Source organism: Pseudophryne corroboree, chromosome 3 (genome assembly GCF_028390025.1).
Source record: "Pseudophryne corroboree isolate aPseCor3 chromosome 3, aPseCor3.hap2, whole genome shotgun sequence".
Classification (NCBI taxonomy): Eukaryota; Metazoa; Chordata; class Amphibia; order Anura; family Myobatrachidae; genus Pseudophryne; species Pseudophryne corroboree.
This window is the reverse complement of record NC_086446.1, coordinates 541037595-541060680: the sequence shown is the minus strand read 5'-3', so window position 1 is coordinate 541060680 and position 23086 is coordinate 541037595. Positions and strand designations below refer to the sequence as shown.

Genomic DNA, 23086 nt, shown 5'->3' with positions numbered 1-23086 from the left:
CAACCTGCAATACTCAGCATTTCCTAGCTAAATATGATTTGTGTATGTTGCTAGCACTGCAAAGCAGATTAGTTAAGTTACAGAAAGGGTGTAACCACAACTATTAGATTCAGTCCTGCTTTCATTTCTCTTTTTTCCCCCCCACAGGCCAGGATTTGATAGAAAATCGATCCTACAAAATGTTGGGAAAGATTTGGGGACACCTGAATTATCCTCTCTAACCAAAGAAAAGATTTGCACATTGAGATTCTACAGTAGTTCTTCCATTAATTTGGCAGGAATCTCATAGTATCATTATTTTGTGTTGTCGGAGGACCCTCCGTGAAGGAACCTGTTTGTTCCTTCATGTTTCCCTTCTTTCCCCTCCTCACATTAGGACACTGCTCACAAGCAGTCCTTACTTGTACCACGTTCACACTGCCTTGAAAAATCCGGGTTATTGCACGTGAACGCGCAGTAATCCGGGTTTATGTGCAGTGAACGGGGGTCCTGACAAATTCCCGTGTCGTCTGACCCGGTATTTCAACCCGAGAATAAAGAAGGGTTATTCCCGGGTCAAGCGCAAGTGTGAACGGTGTTAAGTGTTCCCGGGTCGATGCGATCCGGGACACTTGAACACTATTGGAGCTGGCGGTGCTTGTAGATCATCTGATCTCCAAGCGCCGCTCCCGCATGTGATCCGGTGACGTCATTGACACGGCATCTTGCCGTGTCGGGACCGCCAGTCTGAACGGGGTCTCAAGCGGGTTGCACCTGGGAAGGTCTCGAGACGTGCACGAGTCCCGGGTGCAACCCGCTAAAGGTCAGTGTGAACATGGTATAACTTAATAACCCAAACAGACAGCTCTGTATTTCCCACAATATCATGGATTCCTTGCCTGAAATTCTCAGTGCCATGATTATTCTAAGGATACTACTGAGTACAGGTTGCTCTGTTCCACTCACTTCAAAACGTGAGAGAAATGGATAAGCTTGGACCTTAGTAATATGCCCTTTTTTAATCAACTAATGACTAATGTAAGACTCAGATTTGTAACAGAAGCAAAAACTGTAAATAGAAAGAATAGATTATTACCTATCCCATAGGTTAAATAAGAAGAATTTACTCACCGGTAATTCTATTTCTCGTAGTCCGTAGTGGATGCTGGGTACTCCGTAAGGACCATGGGGAATAGACGGGCTCCGCAGGAGACTGGGCACTCTAAAAGAAAGATTAGGTACTATCTGGTGTGCACTGGCTCCTCCCTCTATGCCCCTCCTCCAGACCTCAGTTAGGGAAACTGTGCCTGGAAGAGCTGACACTACAAGGAAAGGATTTGGAATCCAGGGTAAGACTCATACCAGCCACACCAATCACACTGTACAACTCGTGATAACCATACCCAGTTAACAGTATGAACAACAACTGAGCCTCATTTAACGGATGGCTCATAACAATAACCCTTTAGTTAAGCAATAACTATATACATGTATTGCAGAGAGTCCGCACTTGGGACGGGCGCCCAGCATCCACTACGGACTACGAGAAATAGAATTACCAGTGAGTAAATTCTTATTTTCTCTGACGTCCTAGTGGATGCTGGGAACTCCGTAAGGACCATGGGGATTATACCAAAGCTCCCAAACGGGCGGGAGAGTGCGGATGACTCTGCAGCACTGCATGAGCAAACTCAAGGTCCTCCTCAGCCAGGGTATCAAACTTGTAGAACTTAGCAAACTTGTTTGACCCCTACCAAGTAGCAGCTCGGCAAAGCTGTAAAGCCGAGACCCCTCGGGCAGCCGCCCAAGAAGAGCCCACCTTCCTTGTGGAATGGGCTTTCACCGATTTTGGATGCGGCAATCCAGCCGCAGAGTGAACCCGCTGAATTGTGCTATAGATCCAGCGAGCAATAGTCTGCTTCGAAGCAGGAGCGCCAACCTTGTTGGCTGCATACAGAATAAACAGCGAGTCAGACTTTCTGACTCCCGCCGTTCTGGAAACATAAATTTTCAAAGCCCGGACTACGTCCAGCAACTTGGAATCCTCCAAGTCCCTAGTAGCCGCAGGCACCACAATAGGCTGGATCAAATGAAACGATACCACCCTGGGGAGAAATTGGGGACGAGTCCTCAATTCTGCCCTGTCCATATGGAAGAACAGATAAGGGCTTTTACATGACAAAACCGCCAATTCTGACACACGCCTAGCCGAAGCTAAGGCCAATAGCATGACCACTTTCCACGTGAGATATTTTAGCTCCACGGTCTTAAGTGGCTCAAACCAGTGGGATTTCAGGAAATCCAACACAATGTTAAGATCCCAAGGTGCCACCTGTGGCACAAAAGGAGGCTGAATATGCAGCACCCCCGGAACAACGTCTGAACTTCAGGCAGTGAAGCCAGTTCTTTTTGAGAGAAAATGGATAGGGCCGAAATCTTGACCTTTATGGATCCTAATTTTAGGCCCATAGTCACTCCTGACTGTAGGAAGTGCAGGAATCGACCCCGCTGGAATTCCTCTGTAGGGCCTTCCCGGCCTCACACCAAGCAACCTATTTTCGCTATATACAGTGAAAAAGTCTTGCGGTCACGTCTTTCCTAGCCTTTATCAGCGTAGGAATAACTGCATCCGGAATGCCCTTTTCCGCTATGATCCGGCGTTCAACCGCCATGCCGTCAAATGCAGCCGCGGTAAGTCTTGGAACAGACAGGGCCCCTGTTGCAACATGTCCTGTCTGAGAGGCAGAAGCCCTGAGTCCTCTGAGAGTATTTCTTGCAGCTCCGGGTACCGAGTCCTTCTTGGCCCATTCGGAGCAAAGAATATTGTTCTCACTCCTCCTTTTATTACAATTCTCAGCCCTTGGGTATGAGAGGAAGAGGAGGGAATACATAGACCGACTGGAACACCCACGGTGTTACTAGTGCAACCACAGCTATCACCTGAGGGTCCCTTGACCCGGCTTAAAACCTTTTTTAGCTTTTTATTGAGGTGGTACGCCATCTAGTCCACCTGAGGCAGTTCCCATCAATTTGCAAACTGCGTGAAGACTTCTTGATGAAGTCCCCACTTTCCCGGGTGGAGGTCGTGCCTGCTGAGGAAGTCTGCTTCCCAGTTGTCCACTCCCGGAATGAACACTGCTGACAGTGCGCTTACTTGATTCTCCGCCCAGCGAAGAATTCTGGTGGCTTCTACCCTCGCCACCCTGCTCTTTGTGCCGCCTTGGCGGTTTACACGAACCCCTGCGGTCTGACTGGATCAGAACCGGTTGGTCGCGAAGCAGGATCTCCGCTTGACTTAGGGTGTTGTATATGGCCCTTAGTTCCAGGATATTGATGTGAAGGCAAGTCTGTTGACTTGACCACAGACCTTGGAAATTTCTTCCCTGTGTAACTGCCCCCCACCCTCGGAGGCTTGCATCCGTGGTCACCAGGATCCAGTCCTGAATGCCGAATCTGCGGCCCTCGAGAAGGTGAGCACTCTGCAGCCACCACAGGAGAGACACCCTGGCCCTGGGGGATAGGGTGATTAACCGATGCCTCTGAAGAGGTGATCCGGACCACTTGTCCAGTAAGTCCCATTGGAAGGTCCTCGCATGGAACCTGCCTAAGGGGATGGCCTCGTATGATGCCACCATCCTTCCCAGGACTCGAGTGCAGTGATGCACGGACACCTGTTTTGGTTTTAATAGATTCCTGACCAGTGTTATGAGCTCCTGAGCTCTCTCTATCGGGAGATAAACCCTATTCTGGTCTGTGTCTAGGATCGTGCCTAGGAGAGGCAGATTAGCTGTAGGAACCAACTGCGACTTTGGAATATATAGAATCCAGCCGTGTTGCCGTTACACTTCCAGAGAAAGTGATACGCTGTTCAGCAACTGCTCTCTTGATCTCGCTTGTATGAGGAGATCGTCCAAGTACATGATAATAGTGACACCTTGCTTCCGCAGGAGCACAATCATATCCGCCATTACCTTGGTTATGACAATCCCGTACCGCAATTCTGAGGTACGCCTAATGAGGTGGATAAATGGGGACATGAAGGTATGCATCCCTTATGACCCGATTCACGATAAAGTCTCCCTCTGTTTAGGCTTGCCCTGACCGCTCATAGCGATTCCATCTTGAACTTGAACCTTCTCAGGTATATGTTCAGGGATTTTTAGTTCAATATGGGTCTGACCGAACCGTCTGGTTTCGGGATTACAACATGGTCGAATAATAACACCCTCTTGTTGAAGGAGGGGACCCTTGACCACCACCTGTTAAAGATACAATTTGTGAATTGCAGTTAACACAGGCTTCCCCTGTTGGGGGGAAGCCCGCAAGGCCGTCGGTGAGGGGGCATCTTCTCACAGTCCAGCTTGTATCCCTGAGACACAATATCTATTGCCCAGGGACCTAACAGGGAGTGAACCCACTTGTGGCTGAACTTACGAAGGCGTGTCCCCACCGGGCCTAGCTCCGCCTGTGGAGCCCCAGCGGCATAGGTGGAGTTTTGTAGGGGCCGGGGAGGACTTCTGTTCCTGGGAACTAGCTGCCCGGCTCTGACAAGAAAGGACGCACCTCAGACTTTCTTGTTTCTTTATTCGAAAGGCTGCATTTAATAATGTCGTGCTTTCTTAGGCTGTGCAGGAATATAAGGCAAACTGGCAGAATTACCAGCTATAGCTGTGGAGACCAGGCCCGAGAACCCTTCTCCACACAATCCTCAGCCTTCCATATGCCTCTTAAGTCGGCATCATCTGTGCAATGCATATTCTACAGGACACGTCAAGCAGAGATCGACATAGCTTTGACTCTATATCTATCACTTAAGACAGCATCTTTAATATATTTACTAGGGTCTCAATCTCTGCTGATAAGGTACCTTGCCGACACAATCGCCGGTCTGGGTAGTATACTAGAATGTGCACGCTATCTGCAGGATCCCTGAGAATAGCAAGTGCTACCGTCTGTGCAAACAGGACACCCATGGGGAAGATTCTCAACACATCCTGGACCTAGTGGGGAAAGGATACAGCCTGAGAATTCTCTTGTGGGAAGCTGCCGTCTCTTGTCTGGAGATTCCCGCTCTTTTTCCTCATGAGAGGAGGGAAATTTACCTCAGCATTCTTCCCCTTAAACATGTGTACTCTCGTGTCAGGGACAGATGAGTCATCAGTGATATGCAAATCATCTTTTATTTCAATATCATATATTGAATACCTTCTAGCCATCTTGGCTGTAACTTTGCATTATCGTAGTCGACAGTGGAGTTAAACTCCGTGTCGGTCTCTATGACATAGGGACAGACATGGGTAGATTTCCTGTCTGTTCCCTAACCATTTGTGCAATAAATTCACCTTAGCACTTACACATATCCAAACAGGTGTCGGCGTTGTCGATGGAGACACCCTCTCACACACATATCCGCTCTATCACCTCCTTAGAGGAGCCTTTTACCTCAAACATGTCGACACACGCGTACCGACACACAACACACACAGGGGATGCTTTATTTGAAGACAGTTCCCCCACAAGGCCCTTTGGAGAGACAGAGAGAGAGTATGCCAGCACACACCCCAGCGCTATATAACCCAGGGATTACACTACAACTCAGTGTTTACCCAGTAGCTGCTGTATATACAATTTTTGCGCCTAAATTTATGTGCCCCCCCCCCCCCCCTCTCTTTTCACCCTTTGTGTACCAGGATACTGCAGGGGAGAGCCTGGGGAGCTTCCTTCCAGCGGAGCTGTGAAGAGAAAATGGCACTGGTGTGCTGAGGAAGAAGGCCCCGCCCCCTCAGCGGCGGGCTTCTGTCCTGTTTCTGACTAAAAATGGCGGGGGTTTTACACATATAAGGTCACAGACTGTATTATGTGTATTTTTATGCCAAAGGTATTTTTATTGCTGCCGAGGGCGCCCCCCCCCCCAGCGCCCTGCACCCTACAGTGACCGGAGTGTGTGGTGTGCTGTGGGAGCAATGGCGCACAGCTGCGGTGCTGTGCGCTACCTTAATGAAGACAGGAGTCTTCTGCCGCCGATTTCATCGCTTCTCTTCTGTCTTCTGGCTCTGCAAGGGGGACAGCGGCGCGGCTCCGGGAACGGACGATCGAGGTCAGGCCCTGTGTTCGAACCCTCTGGAGCTAATGGTGTCCAATAGCCTAAGAAGCACAAGCTAGCTGCAAGCAGGTAGGTTTGCTTCTCTCCCCTCAGTCCCACGTAGCAGTGAGTCTGTTGCCAGCAGATCTCACTGAAAATAAAAAACCTAACAAATACTTTCTTTCTAGCAGGCTCAGGAGAGCTCACTAGGAGCACCCAGCTCTGGCCGGGCACAGATTCTAACTGAGGTCTGGAGGAGGGGCATAGAGGGAGGAGCCAGTGCACACCAGATAGTACCTAATCTTTTTTTTTAGAGTGCCCAGTCTCCTGCGGAGCCCGTCTATTCCCCATGGTCCTTACGGAGTTCCCAGCATCCACTAGGATGTCAGAGAAAGATGTTTAAATGGAACCATAAAAACAAAATCTTAACTATCTGCAGCAAGAACTGCAGGCATTGTATGGTTGTGCGCAGCACAGTGTAAGGCTTACTACAGGTTCTGCTACTCACCATCCTCTCCTTCTCCTCTGCCTCAGATTGCGACAAGGCAATTGCCAGCTGCAGCTCCTCTTCCTCCTGCAGTGCAGCTTCATCTCTCTTAGGGGGCATCTAAGACAGAACACTTAAGGTGTTAGCGCAACCAGAAAAGCAGAGGGGAAAATGCTCACACTTCAATACTGTGTCCAACCTGCAAGCAGAGTGTCTTGGTCACACGTACATAGATTGATTGCTTATGTGGGGGTTGGTTAGTGACCCTGGGGCAGATGTATTAACCTGGAGATGGCATAAGGAAGTGATAAACCAGTGATATGTGCAAGGTGATAAAGGCACCAGCCAATCAGATCCTAACTGTTAATTTACATATTGGAGCTGATTGGCTGGTGCCTTTATCACCTTGCACATATCACTGGTTTATCACTTCCTTATGCCTTCTCCAGGTTAATACATATGCCCCAATGTGCTGCAAGTATGTTTTCAAATAACAATCTTAAGCCCAGATTTAGCAAGCCTTGGAGAGTGATAAATTGCACGGTGATAGAATACCAACCAATCAGCTCCTAACTGCCATGTTACAGGCTGTGTTTGAAAAATGACAGTTAGAAACTGACTGGTTGGTACTTTATCACCATGTAATGTATCACTCTCCAAGGCTTGATAAATCTGGGTCATAATATGCATCTTATTCTTGCTGACCTTGGTATGACGTGGATCACTACCACTAGGTGTGCTAAATGTTGATTAATTTGCTGGACTGTTAATGATTTCAAGAGTCATGGCACATGTAGAGCCTGCATTGTACAGACCTTCCCTATACCAGAGCCTCCCGCGTGGGGCTCGCATGAAGTTACTGCTGAAATCTGCATGTTCCTGGGCTCACCTTTCTGTTGGGAGGCTCTGTCCCTGCAGCTGCCGGCTCCTCTTCTCCAGCCTGTTTCTTATTACAAATTAAACAAAGAGAAGAAGGGAAAGAAGGGAGACATGAGAGGAGCCGGCTGAGCACAGGACACTAGAGGAAAGGGTGTTTGGTCTTCAGAGAAAGTAAATAAATAAAAAATAAATATATATATGTCAGAAGTGTAGTTCTAGCACTTGCTGAGTATACAAGCTGTTTTGACAAGTCCTAACAATCAGTCTGTAGATGGAAATTCTGTCAGTATAAGCATGTGTCATGCTGTAAATAATAAGATTTTAAATCTACCGGTAAATCTATTTCTCCTAGTCCGTAGAGGATGCTGGGGACTCCGTAAGGACCATGGGGTATAGACGGGCTCCGCAGGAGATAGGGCACCTAAAAAGAACTTTGACTATGGGTGTGCACTGGCTCCTCCCTCTATGCCCCTCCTCCAGACCTCAGTTAGAAAACTGTGCCCAGAGGAGATGGACAATACAAGGCAGGATTTAGCAATCCAAGGGCAAGATTCATACCAGCCCACACCAATCATACCATATAACCTGGAACATACATAACCAGTTAACAGTATGAACAAAAACAACAGTAACGGTCCAAGACCGATGTCAACTGTAACATAACCCTTATGTAAGCAACAACTATATACAAGTCTTGCAGAGTTTCCGCACTGGGACGGGCGCCCAGCATCCTCTACGGCAGTGATTTTCAACCTTTTTAAATTTGTGGCACACTAAAAAAAAATTAGAAATTGCCAAGGCACACCATCAATTTTTTTGGCCCCGCAGTAATAAAACACATTGGCTACCACTGTAATAAAACAGATTTATATTAATGCCACACACCTACCCAAGAGTAATTCCACTTATTCCCCCTCCCCCAGTAATGCCACAAACCTGCCCCCCCATAGTAATTATACACACCTACCCCCCACCCATAGTCAAGCCACACACATGCCCCCATTGTAATTCCTTACACCTGTCCCACCCATAGTAAATATACATACCAGCCCCCCATTATCATTACACATGCCCTGCCCGCACATAGTAATCATACACACCTAACCCCCACACAGTAACTCCACAAACCAGTCCCCCCCACACCATAGTAATTCCTTACACACACATATTATATATATATATATATATATATATATATATATATATATTTATTTATTTAATTTATTTTTCTAACCTTAAATCTATCTTTCCCTCTCAGTGGGGAGAAGCGAGGAGCACTAGGACAAGGCAGCATGGAGGAGGAGGAGCGTGTGAGCGTGCACTGCAGATGGGGAGATCAGGCCGGTTGATGCGGAAGTGCAGTGCTGCCCGGCAAGCACAGGTATATCTGGCTGGTGGCAGCGGAGGGTCTGTGTGCGGACGGCGGTGCCGGGTCAGTGAGCGGAGGGGCGATGCAGGGTCAGTGAGCGGAGGGACGGCGCCGGGTCAGTGAGCGGAGGGACGGCGCCGGGTCAGTGAGCGGAGGGGCGCCAACAGGACTGTGTGACAGCAGGCAGCGGGCATCTCTGGCTGGCAGTGGCTGCGGCACACCTGGCAACTGCCTGCGGCACACTAGTGTGCCGCGGCACACCTGTTGAAAATGGCTGCTCTACGGACTAGGAGAAATAGATTTACCGGTAGGTTTAAAATCTTATTTTCTCTTACGTCCTAGAGGATGCTGGGGACTCTGTAAGGACCATGGGGTTTATACCAAAGCATCCAATCGGGCGGGAGAGTGCGTATGACTCTGCAGCACCGACTGAGCAAACGCTAGGTCCTCATCAGCCAGGGTATCAAACTTGTAGAATTTAGCAAAAGTGTTTGACCCCGACCAAGTCGCCGCTCGGCAAAGTTGTAAAGCCGAGACGCCTCGGGCAGCCGCCCAAGAAGAGCCCACCTTCCTAGTGGAATGGGCCTTAACCGAATTTGGTACCGGCAATCCAGCCGTGGAGTGAGCCTGCTGAATCGTATTACAGATCCAGCGAGCAATAGTCTGCTTCGAAGCAGGAGCGCCAATCTTATTGGCCGCATATAGGATAAACAGAGCCTCTGTTTTCCTAATTCTAGCCGTCCTGGCTACATAAATTTTTAAGGCCCTGACTACGTCCAGGGATCTGGAATCCTCCAGGTCACTTGTAGCCACAGGCACCACAATAGGTTGATTCATATGGAACGAAGAAACCACTTTAGGCAAAAATTGCGGACGTGTCCTCAATTCAGCTCGATCCACATGAAAAATCAAGTAGGGGCTCTTGTGTGACAAAGCCGCCAATTCTGACACTCGCCTTGCTGATGCTAAGGCCAACAACATGACCACCTTCCAGGTAAGAAATTTCAACTCAACCTTGTTAAGCGGTTCAAACCAGTGTGATTTTAGGAACTGCAACACCACGTTCAGGTCCCATGGTGCCACTGGAGGCACAAAAGGGGGTTGGATGTGCAGCACTCCCTTTACAAACGTCTGGACTTCTGGAAGAGAAGCCAATTCCTTCTGAAAGAAAATCGAGAGGGCCGAAATCTGTACCTTAACAGAGCCTAATTTCAGGCCCATATCCACTCCTGTCTGTAGGAAGTGGAGAAGACGACCCAGATGAAAATCTTCCGTAGGTGCATTCTTGGTCTCACACCAAGACACATACTTTCGCCAGATACGGTGATAATGTTTTATCGTCACCTCCTTCCTAGCCTTTATTAACGTAGGGATGACCTCTTCCGGAATCCCCTTTTTTGCTAGGATTCGGCGTTCAACCGCCATGCCGTCAAACATAACCGCGGTAAGTCTTGAAATACACAGGGCCCCTGCTGCAACAGGTCTTCCCTCAGAGGAAGAGGCCAGGGGTCTCCTGTGAGCATCTCTTGTAGATCAGAGTACCAAGCCCTTCGAGGCCAGTCTGGGACAACGAGTATCGTCTGTACTCTTCGTCTCATAATCCTCAACACTTTCGTGATGAGAGGAAGAGGAGGAAACACATAGACCGATTTGAACACCCACGGTGTTACCAGAGCGTCCACTGCTATTGCCTGAGGGTCCCGAGACCTGGCGCAGTACCTCTGAAGTTTTTTGTTGAGGCGTGACGCCATCATGTCTATTTGAGGAGTTCCCCAAAGACGTGTTACGTCTGCAAAGACTTCTTGATGAAGTCCCCACTCTCCAGGATGGAGATCGTGTCTGCTGAGGAAGTCTGCTTCCCAGTTGTCCACTCCCGGAGTGAAGACAGCTGACAGAGCGCTTACATGATTTTCCGCCCAGCTAAGGATCCTTGTGGCTTCCGCCATCGCGACTCTGCTTTTTGTCCCGCCTTGGCGGTTCACATGAGCCACTGCTGTGACATTGTCTGATTGAATCAGAACCGGTAGGTTTCGATGAAAATTCTCCGCTTGTCGAAGGCCGTTGTAAATGGCCCTGAGTTCCAACACATTGATGTGTAGACAGGACTCCTGGTCTGACCACAGACCCTGAAAATGTTTTCCCTGTGTGACCGCTCCCCATCCTCGGAGGCTCGCGTCCGTGGTAACCAGGATCCAATCCTGAATTCCGAACCTGCGACCCTCCAGGAGGTGAGCACTTTGCAACCACCACAGGAGGGACACTCTGGTCCCTGGGGACAGAGTTATTTTCCGATGTAAGTGCAGATGGGACCCGGACCACTTGTCCAGAAGGTCCCATTGAAAAGTCCTTGCATGGAACCTGCCGAAGGGAATGGCCTCGTAGGCCGCCACCATTTCCCCCAGAACTCGAGTGCATTGGTGAACTGACACCCTTTTCAGTTTTAGCAGTTCTCTGACCATGTTCTGGATGTCTTGGGCTCTCTCTATTGGGAGGAAGACCTTCATTTGTTCCGTATCCAGTATCATACCTAAGAACGGCAGTCGAGTTGTCGGAATCAACTGTGACTTTGGTAGATTTAGAATCCAACCGTGTTGCTGGAGCACTCTCAGAGAGAGCGTCACACTGCTCAGCAATTTCTCTCTTGATCTCGCTTTTATCAGGAGATCGTCCAAGTATGGGATAATTGTGACACCATGCTTGCGCAGGACCACCATCATTTCCGCCATTATCTTGGTGAAAATCCTTGGGGCCGTGGAAAGTCCAAACGGCAACGTCTGAAATTGGTAATGACAATCCTGTACAGCGAATCTCAGGTATTCCTGATGGGAGGCATATATGGGGACATGAAGGTACGCATCCTTTATGTCCAGAGACACCATAAACTCCCCCTCCTCCATGTTGGCTATTATCGCTCTGAGTGATTCCATTTTGAATTTGAATCTTTTTATGTACAGGTTTAGGGATTTCAGATTCAAAATCGGTCTGACCGAACCGTCCAGTTTCGGGACCACAAATAGGGTTGAGTAGTAACCTCTTCCCTGCTGGTGCAGGGGAACCTTGATTATCACTTGCTGTATACACAGCATTTGAATTGCAGCTAACACTACATCCCTTTCCGATGTGGAAGCTGGTAGGGCCGATTTGAAAAATCGTCGCGGGGGCACCTCCTCGAATTCCAGTTTGTAACCCTGGGAAACTATTTCCAACATCCAGGGATTCAGGTCCGAACTGACCCAGGCCTGACTGAAAAGTCGAAGACGTGCCCCCACCGGTGCGGACTCCCTCAGGGGAGCCCCAGCGTCATGCTGTGGGTTTTGGAGCAGCCGGGGAGGACTTTTGTTCCTGGGCACCTTCCGAAGCAGGTGCTCTCTTGCCTCTGCCCTTACCTCTGGCGAGGAAAGAGGATCCCCGACCTCTTCTGGACTTGTGCGACCGAAAGGACTGCATCTGATAGGGTGTTACTTTCTTTTGCTGTTGGGGAATATATGGTAAAAAATTTGATTTACCTGCTGTAGCTGTGGAAACCAGGTCCGTCAGCCCATCCCCAAACAATACATCCCCCTTATAGGGTAGTACTTCCATATGTTTCTTGGAATCCGCATCACCCGTCCATTGGCGAGTCCATAAGGATCTTCTCGCTGAGATAGCCATGGCATTGGCCCTAGAAGCTAGCAATCCAATGTCCCTTTGAGCATCCCTCATAAATAAGACTGCGTCTTTTATATGGGCTAGAGTTAGGAATAGAGCGTCCTTACCCATAGTATCAAATTGATCTGTCAGCTCATCTGTCCAAGCTGCAATTGCGCTACACACCCATGCCGACGCAATCGTCGGTCTTAACACAGCACCCGTATGAGAATAAATACCCTTTATGGTAGTTTCTTGCCTGCGATCTGCTGGGTCTTTAAGGGCCGCTGTGTCAGGAGACGGTACTTTCTTGGATAAGCGCGTCAGGGCCTTGTCCACAGTGGGGGGTAATTCCCAAATCTCCCTGTCCTGCTTAGGGAAAAGTTATGCCATAAAAATTCTTTTGGGGATCTGCGGTCTCTTATCCGGAGTCTCCCAAGCTTTTCCAAAGAACTCATTTAATTCATGAGATGTGGGAAAATGGGGATTTTTGTTTACTTACCGTAAAATCTCTTTCTCTGAGTCCATCTGGGGGACGCTGCGCCGTTACTTGTGGGTTAGAGGTGTGTGGTAGTGGAGATTGGCACAGAACTATCAAAAGCTGACTCCTCCCCCCTCTAACCCCTCCCATCTCCTTCCTGCTCAGCCCTGATCAGTTAACGTTTAGCCAAGCCAAAGGAGATAGACCAGAATAAAAAATTAACCAATTAAACCAGACAAACTATGGGAGGGATCGCAGCGTCCCCCAGATGGACTCAGAGAAAGAGATTTTACGGTAAGTAAACAAAAATCCCCATTTCTCTGTCCTCCATCTGGGGGACGCTGCGCCGTTACTTGTGGGATTTCCCAAAGCAAGCTAATGAGAGGAGGGAGACGTTGACGGCATAGCCGTCTGTAAAATACGACGCCCAACAGAGGCAGTCTCCAAACTAAAAGTATGAAACCGGTAAAACTTTGTGAACGTATGGACTGACGACCAGGTCGCCGCCCTGCATAGTTGCTCAACAGATGCACCACCGCGAACAGCCCAAGACGCTCCAACTGCTCTAGTCGAATGAGCCTTAATTGAGTCAGGAACCGAAACGCTTGAGGACACGTAAGCCTGTCTGATGGCCGAAGTTATCCAACGGGCCACAGTGTTCTTAGAGGCAGGCCAACCTCGTTTGGGAGCATCAATCAATACCAGCAAGGAATCCGTACGACGGAAAGCCTCCGTGCGAGACAAATAAATACGTAAGGCCCGAACAACATCCAAGAGAGCCAAATGGGAATCCTCCCCCTGAGAAGATGACGGATTAAAAGCTGGAAGAACGATGTCCTGATTTAAATGGAATGCTGAAACAACCTTTGGAAGAAATGAAGGCTTTGTCCGCAGCACCACCCGATTTTCATGAAACACTAACAAGGGTGGCCTGCAAGAAAGAGCCGCCAACTCAGACACTCGTCTAGCTGAGGCAATTGCCAACAGAAAAACAACTTTTTGTGTTAGATAACGTAGTTCCACAGATTCTAGAGGTTCAAATGGAGACTTTTGAAGAGCCTTAAGTACCAAGTTTAAATCCCAGGGAGGAATCGGAGGAACAAAAGGTGGTTGAATTCGAAGTACTCCCTGCAGGAATGTTTGAACCTCTGGAATGATTGCTAATTTCTTTTGAAAAAGGACCGACAAGGCCGAAACCTGACCCTTCAGGGAAGAAAGTTTTAAACCCTTGTCAAGACCCTCCTGGAGAAAGGAGAGCAGGCGAGGAAGTCTAAACAAATGCGGAGTCAAGTTCCTTTTCTCGCACCAAGCAATGTAAATACGCCATACTCTATGGTAAATGCCAGAAGTCACCGGCTTTCTAGCCCGAATCATTGTCTGAACAACCGCACGAGAAAGGCCCTTTGCCTTCAGAATGTTGGATTCAAGAACCAAGCCGTCAAAGCCAGCCGATTTAAATCTGGGTGGCGACAAGGTCCCTGAAGCAGAAGATCTGGTCGCAGAGGGAGGCGAAAGGGGTCTCCGACGACCATGCTGTTTAGAAGAGTGTACCACTGTCGGCGTGGCCAATCCGGAGCCACCAGAATTATTGCAAGGCCTTCTCGCCGAATGCGTTGGAGTAGACGTGGGAGCAGTGGAATTGGTGGGAACACGTAACCCAGCTGAAATTGCCACGGAGCTGTTAGTGCATCGATCAGAAATGCTTGAGGATCCTGAGTTCTTGATCCGTAAACCGGAAGTTTTTTGTTGAGCCGTGACGCCATCAGGTCTAATTCTGGCACTCCCCAGCGATCCACTAGAGAAAGAAACACTTCCTGGTGAAGTTCCCACTCTCCCGGATGAATCGTGTGACGACTCAAAAAGTCTGCTTCCCAGTTTTCGACTCCCGGAATGTGAATGGCTGAAATCACGGGAATCCAACGCTCCGCCCACGTGAGAATCTGAGCAACCTCTCTCATTGCGGACCAGCTGCGAGTTCCTCCCTGTTTGTTGATGTAAGCCACTGCCGTGGCATTGTCGGATTGCACCCGAACTGGATGGCCCTGCACCATGGTCTGAATCCGAATGAGAGCATACCGGATCGCTCTCAATTCCAGAATGTTGATTTGTAGTTTTGACTCTTGATTGCTCCAGCGCCCCTGTAAATGATGAGTCTGGAACACTGCTCCCCAACCGCTGAGGCTTGCGTCCGTGGTTACCATCATCCAAGACCAGACCGTGAACGGCGCACCCTTCCTCAGATTGTGACTGTGAAGCCACCAGTAGAGCGACTGACGAGTTCTTATCGACAAGCGTATCAACTGCAGTTCGAGGCGCGAATCCGTCCGAGTCCAACAGTGGAGAATCTGAGCTTGAAGAGGTCGGGCGTGGAATCTGGCGTATGGAACTGCCTCGAATGAGGCTACCATCTTGCCCAGTACCTGCATGCATCTGAGGACTGATACTGCCGGCAATTTTAACAAGGTTCTGATTCTGGCTTGTAAGTCCTGAATCTTGTCTGTAGGAAGAAACACCTTCTGGCTGTTGGTGTCGAATAGAAGACCCAGAAAAACCATTTTCTGTGACGGGAGTAGAGATGACTTTGGAAAATTGATTATCCACCCGAAAGACTGTAGAGTCTCTATCGTTAGACGCAGGTTCTGAGTGAGAATCTCCGGTGACGGGGCCTTGATCAACAGGTCGTCCAAGTATGGAGTGATGTTGACCCCTTTGCAACGGAGAACTGCGACGACATGACCCAGGACCTTCGTAAACACCCGGGGAGCCGTAGAAAGACCAAAGGGAAGGGCCCGAAACTGAAAATGCCACGGACCTACTGCAAATCTCAGAAGTGATTGATGTCCTGTCCAAATTGGAACATGTAGGTATGCGTCCTTTATATCTATTGAAGCCAAATATTCCCCTGGCTCCATGGCTGCGATAATGGAGCGAATGGATTCCATCCTGAATTTCTGGGATGAAAGGTACGGATTGAGGGCTTTTAGATTTAGAATGGGTCGAAACGAACCGTCCGGCTTGTCTACGAGAAAAAGACCCGAGTAAAAGCCCCGACCTCTCTGAGGAGCTGGGACCGGAAGGATTACTCCATTTTGTAATAGTTTTGCTGTTGCCTGAAGGAGAGCCTGACGTCTGGAGGGGTCGTCTGGGAGAGGCGTCACAATTAGTCGGGCTGGGACTGCTTCTTCGAAATCCAACATATATCCTCTGGAAATGACCCCTATTACCCACCGATCCGGTTTCGATAGGAGCCACACTTCCCTGAAGTGAAGTAAACGAGCCCCAACCTGTATTGATCCCTCCAGAGGGCCCGAAGCGTCATGCCTCAGGCTTGTCGGCAGGCTTACTGGACGGTCTGCGAGTAGCCTGAGCTCCTCTACCTCTGAATGATCCCCTTCGTGGAAATCTGGAGAAGGGTCGAAAGGACTGGAAATTACCTCTGCCCTGCGTACGAAAGGACCGAAATCTTGTAGGCTTTGGTTTGTTTGGAGCAGACGGAAGGAAAGGGCTCTTTCCCCCCGTAGTATCTGAAATAATTTTCTTTAACTCTGATCCAAAAAGAAATTCGCCTTCAAAAGGGACTGCCGTCAAGGTCTGCTTTGAGTCCGAATCAGCATTCCAAACCCTAAGCCAAAGAGATCGTCTTGCGGATACTGTTAAGGCAGAAACACGGGACTGTAGCGCCACCGAATCCAATAATGCTTCACCCACGTAAGTAAGGGCCTCAGAAATCTGTTCTGCTAATTGAATGGCCTCCGACGGATCGTCTGACTGCATCCCAGATACAACCTGTGCAAGCCACTCATCAACGGCTTTAAGCACCCAGGCACTCGCCAGAACTGGACGGAGAGAAACACCTGATAAGGAAAACATAGATTTTAGTAATGCTTCTATCTTCCTATCGGTAGAGTCTTTTAAAGTCGCAGACTGTACTGACGGAATAACCGTAGCTTTTGCTAAATGCGAAATAGGGGCGTCTACCTTTGGGGCGGTTTCCCAAATTGTTGTATCCTCTTCTGTAAAAGGATATAGAAACTTTAACTTTTTAGGCGCCTGGAAACGGGAATCCGGTTTTAGCCAGGGTTCTTTTAAAATATCCGCAAAGTGCGAGTAAGAAGGGAACGCAGTAACCTGTCTCTTCTGTCGTTTAAAGAAAGAGGAAGAAGTCTCGGCTACTGCCTCATCCTGAATATTAAGGGTCTGACGAATGGCTTCTATTAGTAGCCTAACACCTGAATTAGTAGATAAATCCTCATCTTCCCAAGCCGAATTTTCGTCCCCTTCAGGATCTACCTCCCCTTCTTCCAATGGAGATGTCAGAGTATCCAACTCCTCTCCTGGAAATGCAATAGCGGGTAACGGCTGCGTTCGCTTAGAAGCCGCCGAACTACTGGCCGAACTTACAAATTTATTTACAGACTGAGTCAAATCAGTGAGACATTTTCCCATATTCTGGGCCCACAGCGGTTCCACCTGAGTCTGGGCCAAAGCTGCTTCCGACCTTGACTGACGCAAATCTGAAATTGCGTCCACCATGGCCTTGACCCAAGGGGGCATTGACTGATCTGTGGATCTGCCCTGCTGATCTGCCGCTGGTGCACCAGAGCATGATGTACAGAGGGTCCCTGCGTCAGCACTCCCCTTAGCCAGCTTTGTGCCACATTGTGAACATGAGAAATAAACCACTGAGGTTGTTTTTCCCTTAGTAGGTTTCTCTGGCTTGCTGGTCATCTTTACTCTGGTGAACTATGTCCCCCAAGTTGTGTTAAAAAATATCTGAGATTCAACCCACTAGACTTGCTCTTTGTTAATATGCTGCTCTAGCCACCAGACTAGAGGAGACACTGTGATCCCCCTCCCCCCCTTTTATACTTGCGGTTTTTATCCCCCTGTGTATGTAATCCTCCTCCGTAGCACAGCGTCCCCTGTGTGCAGGCAGAGAAGATGGCGCCGTGACCAGCCGTGCGCGCGCGCGGGCAGAGCTGAGCGGGAAGACGGCTCTGCCCGCCTGACGTCATTCTCATCTCGTCAAAAACCGGAAGTTCGGCTCCCGTGCGCCGCTACACAGAGCGGTTGTCACGGCAGCCAAGTAACGGTCCAGGGAGTGAATAACACCCTCCCGGACCTAACACAGTCCTCCACCTCACATTTCACCCCAGATCAGCCTCCGTGCTGTCTGTGGGTGATCGCGCGCTCGGGGGGGGGGGGGGGGGGGGGGGGGGGGGGGAGGGAGGGGAGGAGGAGTTTGGTAGTCCCAATAAATTCACCATTAATAACAGGAAATAGGGACATTAATAATAGGAAATAGGGACAGCCCAATACTGTCAATGACAGATTGTGGCTGTCCAGTACCTGATGCTGCTGTCTTCTCTCTTTCTCTCTCTGAAGGCCCCAGTGACCGAAGGTATAGTGGCCTCCCTGCAGCAGTCTGGAATGGGATACTAACCCCTTCCACTGTTATACCTGTCACCTGTAAACAGGGACCAGGTATTTGTGAAAGAAGAAATAATAAAAAAAAAAAAAAAATTCCTAAAGAGAAATCAAAACTGTGTCTGTACTCCACAGGCACAAAACTAAAACTGATCAGGGCTGAGCAGGAAGGAGATGGGAGGGGTTAGAGGGGGGAGGAGTCAGCTTTTGATAGTTCTGTGCCAATCTCCACTACCACACACCTCTAACCCACAAGTAACGGCGCAGCGTCCCCCAGATGGAGGACAGAGAAATTAATAATCTGTTTCTTTTACTTAAACATGTGTACCCTTGTGTCGGGGACTGAGGGTTCATCCACAATATGCAACACATCCCTTATTGCCACAATCATACCCTGAATAGTTTTAGTCACCATAGGGTGCAATTTGACTTCGTCATAGTCGACACAGGAATCAGAATCCGTGTCGGTAGTAGTGTCTTGTGTTAAGGGACGCTTTTGAGACCCCAACGGGCCCTGTGAGTCGGTCCAATCTGAGGATTGACCGCCTGATGTCCCCCCTAAACCAGCCTTATCAAGCCTCTTATGTAAAGATGCCACACTTGCATGCAACGTATGCCACATGTCCATCCAATCAGGAGTCGGCACAACCGACGGGGACACACCACTTATTTGCTCCACCTCCTCCTTGGAGAAGCCTTCCGCCTCGGACATGTCGACACATACGTACCGACACCCCACACACACAGGGATTTACCTATAAGGGGACAAAACCCCAACCAGGCCCTTAGGAGAGACAGAGAGATAGAGTATGCCAGCACACACCCAGCGCTTAAAAACACTGGAATATACAACCAGATAGCGCTTTTATATGTTTATAATCGTAATCTCCACTCACTGCGTCGCCAAAGTGCCCCCCTCCTCCTTTTTCCAACCTGTGAAGCTCAGCAGGGGAGAGAACAGGGAGCCAGCGTTTTCTCATGCAGCCTCTGTGGAGAAAATGGCGCTGGTTAGTGCTGAGGATCAAGCCCCGCCCACCCGACGGCGGGCTTCGGTCCCTTCATCATATATTAATAAAATGGCGGGGGTCCGCGGATTTACTGTCCCCCAGCCTAATCCACCTTATTTATGGCCAAATCGAGGTTTATTGCTGCCCAGGGCGCTCCCCCCCCCTGCGCCCTGCACCCTTCAGTGCCTGCTTTGTGTGTGTGACAGGGAGCAATGGCGCGCAGCTTACCGCTGCGTGCTTACCTCATGAAGATCTGATGTCTTCTGCCGCCTGAAGTCTTTTCCTCAATACTCACCCGGCTTCTATCTTCGGCATCTGTGAGGAGGACGGTGGCGGCGCGGCTCCGGGACGAACCCCAGGTGAGACCTGTGTTCCGACTCCCTCTGGAGCTAATGGTGTCCAGTAGCCTAGAAGCAGTGCCCAACTTTACAAGCCAGCTCTGCTTCTCTCTCCTAGGTCCCACGATGCAGGGAGCCTGTTGCCAACAGGACTCCCTGAAAATAAAAAACCTAACAAAATTCTTTTTCCACAGAAAACTCTGGAGAGCTCTCTGCAGTGCACCCATTCTCCTCTGGGCACAAGATCTAACTGAGGTCTGGAGGAGGGGCATAGAGGGAGGAGCCAGTGCACACCCATAGTCAAAGTTCTTTTTAGGTGCCCTATCTCCTGCGGAGCCCGTCTATACCCCATGGTCCTTACGGAGTCCCCAGCATCCTCTAGGACGTAAGAGAAATACAGTGAGTAAGACATATTTAAAAGCCCGTCAAGTAAACATCCTTTCCCAGAAGTATATTCCCTTTATTATGGATTATTAGGACCCTGCTGTAATTTTAGGACTGATCGTGTGTTATGCCTTAATATGGACCACCAATGATAAGCTATCTATTACAGTTACCAGTTATGCTTTCCTCATTTTTATCCCTGTTGCCAACTCAAGCAATACATAAAACCTTCAGACCACTATTTCCCTGGAGCCATGTAGAATACATATAGCTTCTGCTCCAACATCAAGAGACAGACTACACAAAACAGCTTTGTCACAGTCGAGTCCCAGATCATAATGTATTAAGAAGTACTGTTCAATGATGAAAACCTTAATTATTGTTTCTATAGGAATATGGATGGTCTATTATTTTCACTATCACAAATCAGAACTTGCAAGGACAACCTGAAGAACACTTGAATTATACGGTCTATCACTGCTAAAGTCTTTTCATATCCACATGTGACAGTCTCTAAACAGGGATATTCCGTTTTGGTTAAAAACTAAAACTGAAGAAGCTGAAATGAACAACTCACCTGTGATTGTTGGGATAGGGGGCTGGTCAAATACTCAGGGGGTAGTTCACCAGTAGAGGTGGCTTTTCCCTCACCCTTCCTGTAATGGGAAAAGATATGCATGGCAGGTATGTGTCAGGGTTCGAAAGAGGGTTTCACATAAGAGGAGGTATTAGGGCTCAAGTATGCAAAAGTGCCCCCTCCCCTTCCCAACCTGCTCCCTTGTCCCATAACATCTGTGCAGACATTCTTACTTGTTCAGCTGCTCATAGCAGGGCTCACATACACGCACTTCCTTCTCAATACCAAACTTGGGGATGGTGGAATACTTGGAAGAGCATTTTCCACAGAATATCTGCCCACAGGCCCTACAGTGATGCTGCAAAGGAAAGGATACACTTCTAAGTACAGGTGAAACAGAGGCAAGCAACAATCTACATGAACGCTGTCAAACGCATAAGGATCAGAAAACCATACGACTGGCAGACTACAAAAATAATGTATGTGGGAAACAAGTCTATAATGAATAGAGGCTTAGAACACTGAGGAGAAATGTGCACCTACCTTTCGTGTGACTACACCAAACTGAACACGGCAGCGGTGACACTCCTCAGCATCAACCCAATCTGGAGCCTGCAGAGTAATAAATGTGCCAAGGTCATTTTATTTTCAATCATTTTTACCATAAAAGCAGCACATGAAGAAAAAACAAATTAAAAACCAAAAAGGTGATTTTTGTTACTTACCGTAAAATCTCTTTCTCTGATTCCATCTGGGGGACGCTGCGCACTTACTAATGGGTTAGAGGTGTGTGGTTGTGGAGTTTGGCACAGAACTATTAAAAACCTGACTCCTCCCCCCTCTAACCCCTCCCATCTCCTTCCTGTCTAGCCAGCACCTCAGTTAACGTTTAGCCACGCCAAAGGAGATAGACCGAAAAAAATTAACTGGATAAACCAGACAAACATATGGGAGGGATCGCAGCGTCCCCCAGATGGAATCAGAGAAAGAGATTTTACGGTAAGTAACAAAAATCACCTTTTCTCTTTCATCCATCTGGGGGACGCTGCGCACTTACTAATGGGATTTCCCAAAGTAAGCTAATGAGAGGAGGGAGATACAGACGGCATAGCTGTCTGTAAAATTTGACGCCCAACAGAGGCAGTCTCCAAACCAAAAGTATGAAACCAGTAAAACTTAGTGAAGGTATGCAAGGACGACCAGGTCGCCACCCTACACAGCTGCTCGACAAAAACACCACCGCGAACAGCCCAGGAAGCTCCAACAGCCCTAGTCGAATGAGTCCTCAATGGAGTCAGGAACAGGCAACGCCGAAGAAATATAAGCCTGCCGAATAGCAGAAGCAACCCAGCGTGCCACCGTGTTCTAAGAGGCCGGCCAGCCACGCTTGGTTGCGTCGATCAAAAACAACAAGGTATCCGTATGACGAATATCCTTAGTACGGGACAAATAAATTCGTAAAGCTCTAACATCTAAACTCTAAATGACAATCCTGTCCAGAAGAGTCCGGAACAAACGCTGGAAGGACTATGTCCTGATTCATATGGAAAGCCGACAACCTTTGGCAATAAGGAAGGCTTCGTACGTAAGACCACTCGATTTTCATGAAAGACCAACAAAGGCGGTTTTTGCAAGAAAGCGCAGCTAACTCGGAAACACTGCTGGCCGAAGCAATGGCCAAGAGAAAAACCACCTTTAGAGTAAGATAGCGAAGCTCAACAGAGTCCAGCGGCTCAAATGGAGGCTTCTGGAGCGCCTGAAGAACCAGATTTAAATCCCACAGTGGAACCGGAGGAACAAAAGGAGGCTGAATCCTGACTACACCCAGAAGGAATATTTGAACCTCCGGAATGAGAGCCAATCTTTTCTGAAAAAGAATCGACAATGCCGAAATCTGTCCCTTAAGGGAAGACAAACGAAGTCCTTTAGTCAGACCATCCTGAAGGAAGGATAACAGGCGAGGTAAACGAAAGAGGTGCGGTGACAACCCACGTCTTTCACACCAAGCAATGTAAATACGCCGTACTCTGTGATAAAACACGAGAAGTGACTGGTTTTCTAGCCTGAAGCATAGTCTTCACCACCAGTCGAGATAACCCTTTTGCTCTTAAAATGCTGGATGCAAGAACCAAGCCGTCAAAGCCAGAAGATTTAAATCGTGATGGTGACAAGGACAGGAGATCGGGTCGCAAGGGCAGATGAAACAGTTCCTTGGTCACCATGCTGCGGAGAAGAGTGTACCACTGACGACAAGGCCAGTTTGGTGCTACAAGAATGACCGGAAAACCCTCTCTCCGGATGCGTTGAAGTAGACGCGGTATCAAGGTAATTGGTGGAAACACATATACCAGTCGAAATTGCCACTGAGCGGTTAATGCATCGATTAGTGTTACTTGAGGGTCCTGAGTTCGCGAACCATACCGAGGGAGCTTTCGGTTTAGACAGGATG

General features: G+C 48.7%; 1 protein-coding gene across 6 annotated transcripts in view; it reads right to left on the bottom strand.

Moving 5' to 3' along the window:
- Positions 1-23086, bottom strand: part of HGS (hepatocyte growth factor-regulated tyrosine kinase substrate) — a 102234-nt gene that overhangs the window by 33560 nt on the left and 45588 nt on the right. For 3 of the 6 annotated variants that reach the window (XM_063961189.1, XM_063961187.1, XM_063961188.1), the window contains exons 7-11: positions 21181-21249; positions 20871-20995; positions 20638-20716; positions 7438-7494; positions 6570-6668 (exon numbers count right to left, since the gene is read on the bottom strand). In XM_063961189.1, coding sequence (XP_063817259.1) covers positions 6570-6668; positions 7438-7494; positions 20638-20716; positions 20871-20995; positions 21181-21249 — 429 coding nt within the window. The remainder of the gene's footprint in view (positions 1-6569; positions 6669-7437; positions 7495-20637; positions 20717-20870; positions 20996-21180; positions 21250-23086) is intronic. The other 3 variants (XM_063961190.1, XM_063961191.1, XM_063961192.1) reach the window with 2 other exon arrangements.